This window comes from Ranitomeya variabilis, chromosome 2 (genome assembly GCF_051348905.1).
Source record: "Ranitomeya variabilis isolate aRanVar5 chromosome 2, aRanVar5.hap1, whole genome shotgun sequence".
In the NCBI taxonomy this organism is placed as follows: domain Eukaryota; kingdom Metazoa; phylum Chordata; class Amphibia; order Anura; family Dendrobatidae; genus Ranitomeya; species Ranitomeya variabilis.
Genome location: NC_135233.1, coordinates 947,618,426 through 947,631,819, shown reverse-complemented (window position 1 = coordinate 947,631,819; position 13,394 = coordinate 947,618,426). Strand labels below are relative to the sequence as shown.

Genomic DNA, 13,394 nt, shown 5'->3' with positions numbered 1-13,394 from the left:
ATATCCCTTTTTTTTTTTGCATATTCCACACTACTAATGTTAGTAGTGTGTATGTGCAAAATTTTGGTGCTGTAGCTTGTAAAATAAAGGGTTAAATCACAGAAAAAATTGGCATGGGCTCCCACGCAATTTTCTCCGCCAGAATGGTAAAGCCAGTGACTGAGGTCAGATATTAATAGCCTAGAGAGGGTCCATGGTTATTGGCCCCCCCTGGCTAAAAACATCTGCCCCCAGCTACCCCAGAAAAGGCACATCTGGAAGATGCGCCTATTCTGGCACTTGGCCACTCTCTTCCCATTCCCGTGTAGCGGTGGGATATGGGGTAATGAAGGGTTAATGTCACCTTGCTATTGTAAGGTGACATTAAGCCAGATTAATAATGGAGAGGCGTCAATTCTGACACCTACCTATCCATTATTAATCCAATTGTCTGAAATGGTTAAGAAAACACACACATTATTACAAAGTCCTTTAATGAAACAAAGACACATGTTGTTGTAATATTGTATTAGACTCTATCGCGCTGAATTAAATATAGATATATACAGTATATATATATATATATATATATATATATATATATATATATATCATTGAGACACATATATATGTATATATATATATATATGTGTTTTACCGAACATTTGAGCCCATAAATCCATTAGATGTCGGTTTTGCAAGCCTGCGAGAAAATATCGCAGTACGGATGCCATAGGGATTACATACGGAGGATGCCATGCGCAAAATATGCTGCCACACCCTGCCTACGGATGACATACGGATCACTATTTTTGGAACATTTCTGCGTATTACGGCCGTAAAAAACGGACCGTATTGTCTTACGCCTAGTGTGACGCCGGCCTTAGAAGGAATTTGTACTCCAGACAGACATCTCAGAAGTCGTTTTGGAGCAGTCCTTTCTCAGGAGGTACACGGGGAGGAACACCCTGTTCTCTACCTGAGTAGGAAGCTGTCGGCATGTGAGAAGAATTATTCCATCGAAGAAAAGGAATGCTTCCTATAAGGTGGGCGGTGGACACATTATCTGTTAGGTCAAAAATTTAAATTAGTATCATCCTATGCCCCACTCAGGTGGATTCAGGTGGATGAAGGAGAAAAAGGGGAAAAATGCTCTAGTTACCCGTTGGTTTCTAGCCCTTCAGGATTTCAGCTTCCATGTGGAACATAAAGCCGGGAAGCTAATACCAATGCCCTCTCGAGAATCCTGTGTAGTGGTAGAAGGTGCCAAGCCTCACAGGATGGGAGGTATGTACAGTATAACAGAACTGGTTGTCCTCTGTGTTGTAAACCTGTAGTAATATTTCAGTGCACATAGCACTAAGACGCTTGTTTTGTGCATCTGGTGAGACAGTGTAAAAAAATAATCAAAATAATTTGTAATAATAACTACTAAGATGAACTGGTGAGAACACACTGGAAAAAGTGGTCGATATTGTGCATGTGGAAACATTTTGGGACATTTGCACACAAATGGACAAAGACCTGGTCTACAACACACCCAACTAATCCATCATTGAGAAAGAGGATATGGATCGTTGACATAGAAATACTTGGTTATAGCAGGGTCGAGGAAATTGAAGAGGCTGAAAAATATAAAAATCTGAAAATTGAAATCTAAAGACTACGGCACAAACCAGCAGCTTTGGTGCCAGTGGTCATCAACGGCACAGTGGATGCTATGCCCCAAAACCTCAGAAAGCACTTACCGCAACTCAATGATGACATGGTCACCATCAGTCAATTGCAGAAAGCAGCTCTGCTCAGATCCGCACATCCTATGCCAATATATTACAACATAATAGGGTCCACTAGTGATCTGGCAGATGTAATTAATAGCAGGATACTAATAATAATGTTATATCCTATTTTTTATTTTCAAGGTTTATTTAATCAGCCCTGGAGAATTACGTTAGCCTCTCAGCTGTCACATTATGAACCCAATATGATAAGAGCGAATGAGTATGCGGCACTAATCTTGTAATACACTTCAGTAGATTTTATTCCAAGCAGATACAATGACAGCGTAGTGCCATGTGAAACACAATGGAGCACGGACAACAGACGTTTCACGCCGATCAGGCGCTTTGTCCAGAAACATGCAGCTGCTCGGCGTCAAACAGCTGTTGTCCATGCTCTGTAGAGTTTCCAATGCCACCACACTGTCATGGTGTCTGCTTGGAATATAACCTGCTGATGTTTTTTTACACGGGTGAGTGCCAGATACTCACTCTCTTTTCATATTGGATTTTTACCTCTTTATGCATTTTGCTGAGCACAACCCTAGTGTGTGGAGAAGAACGTTTTTTGGTTAAAGTGCCGATGCTAACTTTCTTGACTTGGACTATGTGTCATATTATGAAAGCAGACTTTGGCAACTACAATGCTGAAGTTCTCAGAGACTGCAAAGCAAGCAGCACTAATTCAACAAGAAGCATATTTAGCATTAAAACATTAGTAAGTGTAAAGTTTGCGTGAGGCATTAATTTATGCCATGCACAATATGGCAGAGCAGTGTGGACGTTGTTGATACATGACAGAAGAGTAGAATCTAGTACAGAAAATGGTAGAAGCATAACATGGGAGAAGATAGTTTTTGCCTTTATAGTAAATGCATACATGGATTTTTTTAGCTATTTTTACTTTAGTAATTATTTAGTTGAGGAGTTTTATTATTAGAAGAGCTTGTAGACATGGGAGGACAGATGGCGGCACACAGTATGTTCTGCACATCATTATGCTTGAAGCCTGGCTCTTATAAGATCAACCTTGAAGTTTCCTGTTAGAAATTTCCTGGAAATCAAAGAGGTGACCCTGTGTGCAGCGGACGCTCACTTATCCTGATCCTAATAGTTTTGTTTATGCCTTGACTTTGTTTTCAATTACTCCTTGTTACACAGGATCTGAGAACAGAGTATGTCGAAATAATTGGCACATCGCTCGTCTATCTGTTCTCATCATTCAAGTAATTGTATGTCTGAGTCATGACACTTGATTGAAGTGGTGATCAGCAGAAAAGTAGTAGCCGATGTTCATACAGCCATTACCGGAACTCTGTCAGCACAGAATGGCTGTCCAAACCAAGTACAGTGGTTCACGGCGGAGCCAAATGTTTATATACACCTTCCTACCTGCTTGTTTTCTCTATATCTACACACCCTCTTCTTTGATTCACAGATCTTGGTTCATAGAGCCAGAGAAAGGGGAAGATACAGTCATGGACGAAAGTGTTGGCATTCTTGAAATTGTTCCATAAAATTCAATATTTCTCCCAGAAAATTATTGCAATTACGTGTTTCGTTATACACATGTTTATTTCCTTTATGTGTATTGGAACAACACAAAAAAACAGAGAAAAAAGGCAAATTGGACATCATTTCACCCAGTAGGCTTTCTATAAAGATCTGTAATCAGAGAGCCCACCATATTTTTGATCACTAGAACATCCAAAAAATGGGTCTGTGTGGAGTCAACGTTCTAAGTGAATGAAATTGAAAACTTTGTTAAACAAATGCAGATCATCGTTCCTGATACAGAATATGTCACCTATATAACGGAGCCATGTAAAGGCATGTTGGAACAGAGGATGGGTGGTATATCCCTCTATATGGGTTACATAATACTTCTGCTATTATGTAGCTGAAAACATATCACCCCACATAATCTAATAAGCCTCTACAGCACTATTTCCCTTCTCATGTATTCTGACTATGGCTCTGTCTCTGGTACACCCCGTCTCTTTAGAAGTCTCATTCTTTCCTCTTTGAACTTTTTTCCTCCTTTGTTGAATATACATGCTTATAAATTCTTCCCTTTTGTATAAACTCTGGCTTCTCTGATCATTATACTATATTTTTTTCCTTTCTTCTTTTCTTTATATTTTCACTCTTTGCTTAGTTCAATCATTGGCAGTAGCATAGAACAAATAAATATTATTTTGTACATTATATAAATATATTTATTCTGATTTTTGCTATTTATCTGTTTTCTTGTAGGGCCTGATAAAAATCATCTTGACCACTGAAACAATGGCCTGTTCTCTTGTACAGATTTTCGGCCACACTAAATAAAGTTTGTGTGTTTTCACCTGCAAGTTTTCAGTGTTGAGGCTTTATAGGATATACATGCTGTTCTCTACCGTGTAGCACAAATTACTCTACTGAACCGCAGAACGCCCACCATATTACTTCTAGTGGGCTCTTTACCAGACATTTTATTTGACTAAAATATAGCAATCTCTAGTTCCGGTTTCAGCTGGAGTATTGGAGTTAGTATATCATTCTTACTCAGTCTGGAGGGTCTTCATTTCCACAGATGGGGATTGTCCCTCTCTTCTTACTGTCATTATCGGCAAATGTGATGCTCCTGAAAAATAAATGCATCAAATCCACGTGATTAGTTGGTGCCATATCTCTATAGGACAACGAAATGATGCACAGAAATAATCATACTTTGTATGTACTATCTGAGCATAATTCCCAAACCTCTGATTGTGCCCACTTAGCCCCTTCACTTCTACTGTCTAGATTGACTGCAGCATAATCAAAGGGATGTGCCCGCTGTTTTTGCGCTTTGATATGATAAGAGAATGGGCACATAGAGTCACTGAGATGTGTTTAGAAACGGCGAGTTATCTAGTGGAGACCGCTTCAAGAAATGCTCCTTCTTAGGCGAGTTTTTTCTCTTTTTTTTTTAAGTTTACTAATGGGATTTTTAAGAGTTTGGATATGTGCACACAGCAGTTGGCAGCTTTGCTGTCATCCAAGCGTGGGCTCTGCTGCCAGCGGCTTTCGCTCTATACTTTTAAGTATAGATTGCGAGTGGCTTCAGAGCAGGAGATGCCCGAAGATTGAACATGACGCTTCTTTTACTGCTTCAAAGTTTCCGATCCCTGAAATGGTTAAAAGAAGGAACTTGTGCACAGCAATGCCACTTTGACATTGTTGTGAACTATGTATATTTTATGGGGAGCTTTCGCGAGCAGATACTGAGCAGAATCCGACTGAAAAAGACGCCGTGTGAATATAGCTTTCTAGGAGCATTGTAAAAGAGTTTTTTTTCCAGAAGTGTTATTTTACCGCCTTTTGATTGGACAATGCTTAATGTCAAGTGAATTCAATTAGTAGTCACTCACAATTCCATTTTTTTTCCCCACCAGGCAATTTTCAAAACCTGAAGTGGGAAAAATGTTCAACAGACTGAACATATAAAAAACTTGTAAAGAGGTTTTCCAATAGAAATGAACAGGAAGAATTTTTTTAAAGGTTTTTAAGGAATTTTTCAGGCATTTTTTAAGTCGATCTGGTAAAATAAAACTCCATGAACTCAATGTGATGATCAAAAATGACAAGAGTTTCATTGAAGAAATGAAATTGGACGAATGCAATCCGGTAAAAAATTGGATTGCATTCGGACCAATATTAGTCAATGATTCAGTACTCATCTGTGTTTTTGTTATCAGCTCGGATTGGATTTGCCTCTTGGAACGCAGATTTTCCTAGAAGAGAGTCCCTAATTGCTAGAACAGCAGAATCCGCCCTCAAGTGAACCCATTTTGGAAATTATACCCCTTGGCGAATTTATCTACAGGTGTAGTGACGATTTTGACTTCATTGGTATTTTTCAGAAACAAGCAGCAATGAATGTTGCCAAGTGAAAATTGCAGTACGCTGTAGTGACCAGAACGTTGCAGTCACCAGTACGTTGCAGTCACCAGTACGTTATGCCCAGCCCATGCTTCTGGAGGCATACACCCGTACGTTAGGCAGGCTCTCATTGCTACAGAAATGCCAAATGTGGACGCAATCTGTGGTTTACGTACACTGGGGCTCAGAAGGGAGGGGGCATATGGATTTGAGAATTTGCTGAATTTCTTTTGCGGGTGAGGCCTTTCTACTACCTGTAACATGGAAGTCCTCTATATTTCCGTTAACAGATGACAGACCTGAAAGGGGACTTGCTTTTTTTGTGGATTGAGTTGAAGCTTTCATTGGGAACATTTTAAATAATGTTTGGGATCACATTTATCTGGCGCTCTACGCTGAACACTTGCTTTGGGGTTTCCATCTAAATCTCTGAGTGACATGATTCAGATGAAACCCCAGAAAGATCCATTAATTATAATGAGGCAGCAGAGTTACTCTGGACTCCGTCTGGCCTTTTTTCAGCAGTGTCCTTCTTTTCAGAAGTGTGCAAAACTGTGGCTGACGGCACTTTTATGCAATCCTAAAAAGACGGACACCGCCAGATCACAGGTCAGACGGAGTCCACAGTGCTTCCATCTGCCTTATTATTTGGAATCTTTTGACAAGGGTTACATCTGAATCACGTATGTCAGAGATTTACACGGAAACACTGATACAAGCGCTCAGCGCAGGATAAATGTGCGCTGAACCTTACTGCGATCTTTGGGAGGCAGAATGAAAAAAATCAACAGCAGGTGAAGAATTGGTTTTATTTTTTATGCCGTTCCTCGTACGGTATGAGTGATTAAATGACTATATTCCTCCGGTCGGTGCGATTACAGCGATACCAGATTTATGTCGGGTTTTTATGTTTGGCTGATGTCACACACTAAAAGACACTTTTTATTGCATAAGCATATTTTGAGAAATATAATTTTTCCATAAATACATATGCTCACCTTGAAAGCTAATCCACAAAAGCCCTGTAAGAGTAAAATTAATAAACAACCATATTCCTCACCTCTCCGACGAGAAGATAATCCATTTGTCTCTTGACGAGTCTAGCTCTGCTACATATACTTTGCAGGCGGAACACTTGCATGATGCGAGGGCCGGCCAGCCAGCAGAGACATCGAGCTGCACGTGCTAGCGCAGCTCAGTGCCTCAAAGTGATGTGAGAAAGTTGAGCACGGTTCATGCTCAATGAACTTCGTTCACCTCACTGAGGTCAGCGCGAGTGCCATGGGAGAGCTCTCACGCTCGCCCTGATGTCAGTGAAGTGAACAGAATTAATTTGGTATGAACTTCCTTCAATTTTCTCATGTCATCTCGAGGCACTTTGCGGCACTGGTTAGCACGCGCAGCTCAGTGTCTCTGCTGCCTGGCAGGCTGAATGCACGCACTATGCAAGCATTCAGCCTGCCAAGTAGATATAGCAGAGTTACACTCGTCAATGAAGAAATGGATTATTTTCTCGTCGGAGAGGTGAGTAATATGGTTATTTATTTGTTTTTCTCTTTCACAGGTGACATGGGTGTTGGAGGATTATCTTAACACTAGATGGTAGCCTGATTCTAACGCATCGGGTATTCTAGAATATGTATGTATGGTAGTTATTTATGAAGATTTTAGAATAATACATTGAATACACAGGATTCAGCCAGCCGCGACCAATTAGCGAAGCGTGGTTCAAATCACGCGCCAATTCGCGGCCGGACTGTGCCTGTCGCTGATTGTTCGCGGCCGGCCATGTAGTATATAACAGCCCACGTAGTAAATAGCACAGCCACGTAGTATATTGCACAGCCACGTAGTATATAGCACAGCCACGAAGTATATAGCATAGCCACGAAGTATATAGCACAGCCACGAAGTATATAGCACAGCCATGTAGTATATAGCACAGCCCACGGAGTATATAGCACAGCCCACGGAGTATATAGCACAGCCCACGGAGTATATAACACAGCCCATGGAGTATATAGCACAGCCACGGAGTATATAGCACAGCCCACGGAGTGTATAACAGCCCACATAGCATATAACACAGCCCACGTATTATATTGCACAGCCCACGTATTATATAGCACAGCCCACGTATTATATAGCACAGCCCACGTATTATATTGCACAGCCCACGAATTATATAGCACAGCCCACGTATTATATTGCACAGCCCACGTAGTATATTGCACAGCCCACGCAGTATATAGCAATAGAATCATATCCCTGTTAAAAAAAATAATTAAAATAAAAAATAGTTATATACTCACCTTCCGTTGGCCCCGGATCCAGGCGAAGCGGTTACCGACGCTCCTCGCGCGCTCCGGTCCCAAGTGTGCATTGCGGTCTCGCGAGATGATGACGTAGTGGTCTCGCATGGAGCGGTCACCGGAGCGTCGCGAGGAGCGGGAAAGGCCAGTTCTGGATCCGAGGGGGCGATGGACGGTGAGTATATAACGATTTTTTATTTTTTTTATTATTTTTAACATTAGATCTTTTAACTATTGATGCCGCATAGGCAGCATCAATAGTAAAAAGTTGGTCATACAGGGTTAATAGCAGCGGTAACGGACGTGGTTCGTTGTTGCTGCCATTAACCCTGTGTGAGCGCTGACTGGAGGGGACTATGGAGCGGGCACTGACTGCGGGGAGTAAGGAGCAACCATTTTGCCGCCGGACTATGCCCGTCGCTGATTGGTCGTGGCCGTTTTGCCACGGCCAATCAGCCACTTGGATTTCCATGACAGACAGAGGCCGCGACCAATGAATATCCGTGACAAACAGACAGACGGAAGTGACCCTTAGACAATTACATAGTAGATAGGAGAGGTGAGGGATATGGTTGTTTATTATTTTCATTCTTTTACAGGAGACATGGGCTTGAGTGGATTAGGCGTCAAGGTGAGTATAACTTAGATTTTTTATTTTTAATTAAAAAAAGGTGTCAATATTTTTATTTAAAATAATAGTAAAATTAATAAACAACCATATTCCTCACCTCTCCTGACGAGAAGGTGCATTTGTCTCTTGACAAATCTAGCTCTACTATATCTACTTGGTAGGCTGAATGCTTGCATGATGCGAGCATTCAGCCTGCCAGCCAGCCAGCAGAGACACTGAGCTGCGCTTACTCAATGAACTCCATTCACCTCACTGACATCAGCACAAGTGCCATGGGAAAGTTCTCACGCTCGTCCTGACGTTAGTGAGGTGAACGGAGTTCATTGGGTATTGGGAACTGAGTGGCTCTGGCATAGGCAGCTCTGCTGCCTGGCAGGCTGAACGATTGCATCATGCAAGCATTCAGCCTGCCAAGTAGATGTAGCAGAGCTAGACTCGTCAATGGACAAATGGATTATCTTCTCGTCGGAGAGGTAAGGAATATGGTTGTTTATTTTTTTTACTCTTTTACAGGGGACATAGGCATTGGAGGATTATCTTTACATTGGAGAGGTGAGGGATATGGTTGTTTATTATTTTAATTCTTTTACAGGGGACATGGGCTTCAATAGATTAGGCGTCAAGGTGAGTATACCTTTGCTTTTTTATTTTTAATTAAAAAAAAAATGTCAATATTTTTATTTCAAGTAAAGGACTTAATTCAGGGTGTTTTTTTATTTATAATATGACTATGGGATTAGTAATGGGGGCGTCTTATATACTGCTCTCCATTACTAACCCCTGGGCTTGATGTCAGCTGTCATTACAAAAGCAGACATCAACCCCAATACTATTCCCCACTTGCCACCGCACCAGTGCAAGTGGGACGAGCGAGGCTAAGTGCCAGAATAGGCACATCTTTTGGATGCGCCTTTTCTGGGTTGGCTAAATGCTGATGTTTTTAGTCTGGAAGTGGGCCAATACCCATGGCCCCTTCCTAGTCTATTAATATCAGCTCGCAGCTGTCTGCCTAGCCTTTGCAGGTTTTTACTTATAGGGGGACTCTACGTTGTTTTTTGGGGGGTTCGCCCATTTTAATAACCAGTAAAAAACAAGTATACAGCTGTGAGCTAATATTAACAGCCTGAAAAGCTTCATGGGTATAAAACTAATAGCAAAGCCACAAAAGAGGACTAAAAATTCAAAAAAACTGCAGAAAAAAAGGCAGAACCGCTTACCTGTTCTGGTCTTTGAACAAATGCACTACAGGATGCAGCCAGCCCATATAGCAAGATGTTGGCAACACAGGTGCAAAATACTAGACAGCCACTCGCCACCTACCCATTCATGGAGGGAGTGACTGCTTAGTATACATTTGCACAATAAAGGCCTGTATAGGGCGCTGTTCACATTAAGGTAATGCATAGTGGCTGGTTCTCAGCCTATTAGTCACATTAGCATGACATTCAGATGCTAAAAATTGCATTGTACTCGCATGAAAATTGCATGCCTTTGACTGACTTTTCTGGATCAAAATCAGACCAATTTTTAAAAAGCGAGTGGGACCCCGGCCTAATTCTATTCCTCATAGTATAATTAAAAAGAAAAAAAAAATGCATCGATGCTGCATAAAAATGGCATGTTTTCACAAAGCAGCACCAAAAACCATTTGTACATTAGATGTGGGGTGTTTTTCAGCCATAAAAATCCACAACCAAAAAACTCAGTGTGAACATTCCTATATATGTACAACACAAATTGTGGAAAAAACCCTCGTGCGCTATAGGCTTGTTTTCAATTTCTTATTTGAATGGATGGAAAGCTGATCCTAAGGCTACTTTCACACTAGTGTCGTGCACTGCACGTCGCTATGCGTCGTTTTGTAGAAAAAACGCATCCTGCAAAAGTGCTTGCAGGATGCGTTTTTTCTCCATTGACTTGCATTAGCAACGCAGTGCGACGCAATGACACACGTCGCAACCGTCGTGCGACGGTTGCGTCAGACCATCGCCACCAAAAAACGTTACATGTAACGTTTTTTGGTGCGTCGTGACCGTCTTTTCCGAGCGCGCATGCGCAGCCGGAACTCCGCCCCCGCCTCCCCGCACCTCACAATGGGGCAGCGGATGCGTTGAAAAACTGCATCCGCTGCCCCGGTTGTGCGGCGCTTTCACTGCTTGCGTCGGTACGTTGCAATGACGTAATTCGTTGTGCGTCGTCCGATGCTAGTGTGAAAGTAGCCGTAAGCCGATCTCAAGCAATGTTTGTAAAGGTGGATTTGGGGGCGTAATCGGTGTTAGAAACGTCCTGAACATAGCCTTGAACTCCTTGTAGGTGTGCAGTGCAGTGTACCCCACTACTGCCTGACATTGCTCATGATCATCTAAAAACACTAAAAGCAAAAATAATCAACAAAACTGCAAGGAGTCAATAATGGCAGGAAAACTAATAGTTCTCTTCCTCAGTTGGAGGGCAGCTGTCCGCAGACACCGGAGCCGCATGCGTCTTCTACAGATTCCCATGGTCCCAGGAAACGTGCCGGGATCTGCCCGAATCTTAGCAGTAGGGACGTGAAGCCTCAGCCTCTGTCAGTGCTGTGCGGGCGCCATCCTGACCAGCCTCCGTCCACACAACGTAACCCGCACGGTGCCAACATCCCCCGCTGCTGCACAGACCGGGACCGGACACGGGGCAGCCAGGAAGCTGCAGCTAGCACTCACCCGGCTCCCGGGCCTCCTCCGCTCCCTCCATGCTGAGCTTTGTTGTCTCCCGGTCCCCATGACAACCGGATACAGCGCAGACTCCGCCACGTTCTTCTAGCTCGCACTCTCCTGTCACCCACAGAGCCGTGACCTGCAGTGTTGTCAGAGGGATTGTGATCAGTGTGTGGTCATATGTACTCTCTGCCTGTACCTCTCCGCCAGCCTGTACCTCTACCAGCCTGTACTTCTCTGCCTGCCTGTACCTCTCCGCCAGCCTGTACCTCTACCAGCTTGTACCTCTCCGCCAGCCTGTACTTCTCTGCCTGCCTGTACCTCTCTGCCTGCCTGCACCTCTCCGCCACCCTGCACCTCTCCGCCAGCCTGTACCTCTCTGCCAGCTTGTACCTCTCCGCCAACCTGCACCTCTCCGCCAACCTGCACCTCTCCGCCTGTACCTCTACCAGCTTGTACCTCTCTGCCTGCCTGCACCTCTCCGCCTGCCTGTACCTCTCTGCCAGCCTGTAGCTCTCTGCCAGCCTGTACCTCTCTGCCAGCCTGTACCTCTCCGCCAACCTGCACCTCTCCGCCTGCCTGCACCTCTCCGCCTGTACCTCTCCACCAGCCTGTACCTCTCTGCCTGGCTGTACCTCTCTGCCAGCCTGTACCTCTGTGCCTTCCTGTACCTCTCTGCCTGCCTGTACCTCTGTGCCTTCCTGTACCTCTCTGCCAGCTTGTACCTCTACCAGCCTGTACCTCTCCGCCTGCCTACACCTCTCCGCCAGCCTACACCTCTCCGCCAGCCTGCACCTCTCCGCCTGCCTGTACCTCTCTGCCAGCTTGTAATTCTCTGCCTGCCTGTACCTCTCCACCTGCCTGTACCTCTCTGCCTGCCTGTACATCTTTGCCAGCCTGTACCTCTCCTCCTGCCTGCACCTCTACCAGCCTGTACCTCTCCGCCACCCTGCACCTCTCCGCCAGCCTGTAATTCTCTGCCTGCCTGTACCTCTCTGCCTGCCTGCACCTCTCCGCCAACCTGCACCTCTCCGCCAGCCTGTACCTCTCTGCCAGCTTGTACCTCTCCGCCAACCTGCACCTCTCCGCCTGACTGTACTTCTCCGCCTGCCTGCACCTATACCAGCCTGTACCTCTCCGCCAACCTGCACCTCTCCGCCTGCACCTCTCCGCCTGTACCTCTACCAGCTTGTACCTCTCTGCCTGCCTGTACCTCTCCGCCTGCCTGTACCTCTCTGCCAGCCTGTAGCTCTCTGCCAGCCTGTAGCTCTCTGCCAGCCTGTACCTCTCCGCCTGCCTGTACCTCTCCGCCAGCCTGTAGCTCTCTGCCAGCCTGTACCTCTCTGCCAGCCTGTACCTCTCTGCCAGCCTGTACCTCTCTGCCAGCCTGTACCTCTCCGCCAACCTGCACCTCTCCGCCTGCCTGCACCTCTCCGCCTGTACCTCTCTGCCTGCCTGTACCTCTCCGCCTGCCTGTACCTCTCCGCCAGCCTGTAGCTCTCTGCCTGCCTGTACCTCTCCGCCAACCTGCACCTCTCCGCCTGTACCTCTACCAGCCTGTACCTCTCCACCAGCCTGTACCTCTCTGCCTGGCTGTACCTCTCTGCCAGCCTGTACCTCTGTGCCTTCCTGTACCTCTGTGCCTTCCTGTACCTCTCTGCCTGCCTGTACCTCTGTGCCTTCCTGTACCTCTCTGCCAGCTTGTACCTCTACCAGCCTGTACCTCTCCGCCTGCCTACACCTCTCCGCCAGCCTACACCTCTCCGCCTGCCTGTACCTCTCTGCCAGCTTGTAATTCTCTGCCTGCCTGTACCTCTCCACCTGCCTGTACCTCTCTGCCTGCCTGTACATCTTTGCCAGCCTGTACCTCTCCTCCTGCCTGCACCTCTACCAGCCTGTACCTCTCCGCCACCCTGCACCTCTCCGCCAGCCTGTACTTCTCCGTCTGCCTGTACCTCTCTGCCAGCCTGTACCTCTCCGCCTGCCTGCACCTCTCCGCCAGCCTGTACCTCTCTGCCAGCTTGTACCTCTCTGCCAGCTTGTACCTCTCTGCCAGCCTGTACCTCTCTGCCTGCCTGCACCTCTACCAGCCTGT

At 45.2% G+C, this 13,394-nt stretch overlaps 1 protein-coding gene across 1 annotated transcript in view; it reads right to left on the bottom strand.

Moving 5' to 3' along the window:
* ERICH6 (glutamate rich 6) overlaps positions 1 to 11,434 on the bottom strand; it is an 85,362-nt gene extending 73,928 nt beyond the window's left edge. The window contains exons 1-2 of the mRNA XM_077290761.1: positions 11,306 to 11,434; positions 4,305 to 4,383 (exon numbers count right to left, since the gene is read on the bottom strand). Coding sequence (XP_077146876.1) covers positions 4,305 to 4,383; positions 11,306 to 11,336 — 110 coding nt within the window. The 5' untranslated portion in view covers positions 11,337 to 11,434. The remainder of the gene's footprint in view (positions 1 to 4,304; positions 4,384 to 11,305) is intronic.
* Positions 11,435 to 13,394: the final 1,960 nt, after the last annotated feature.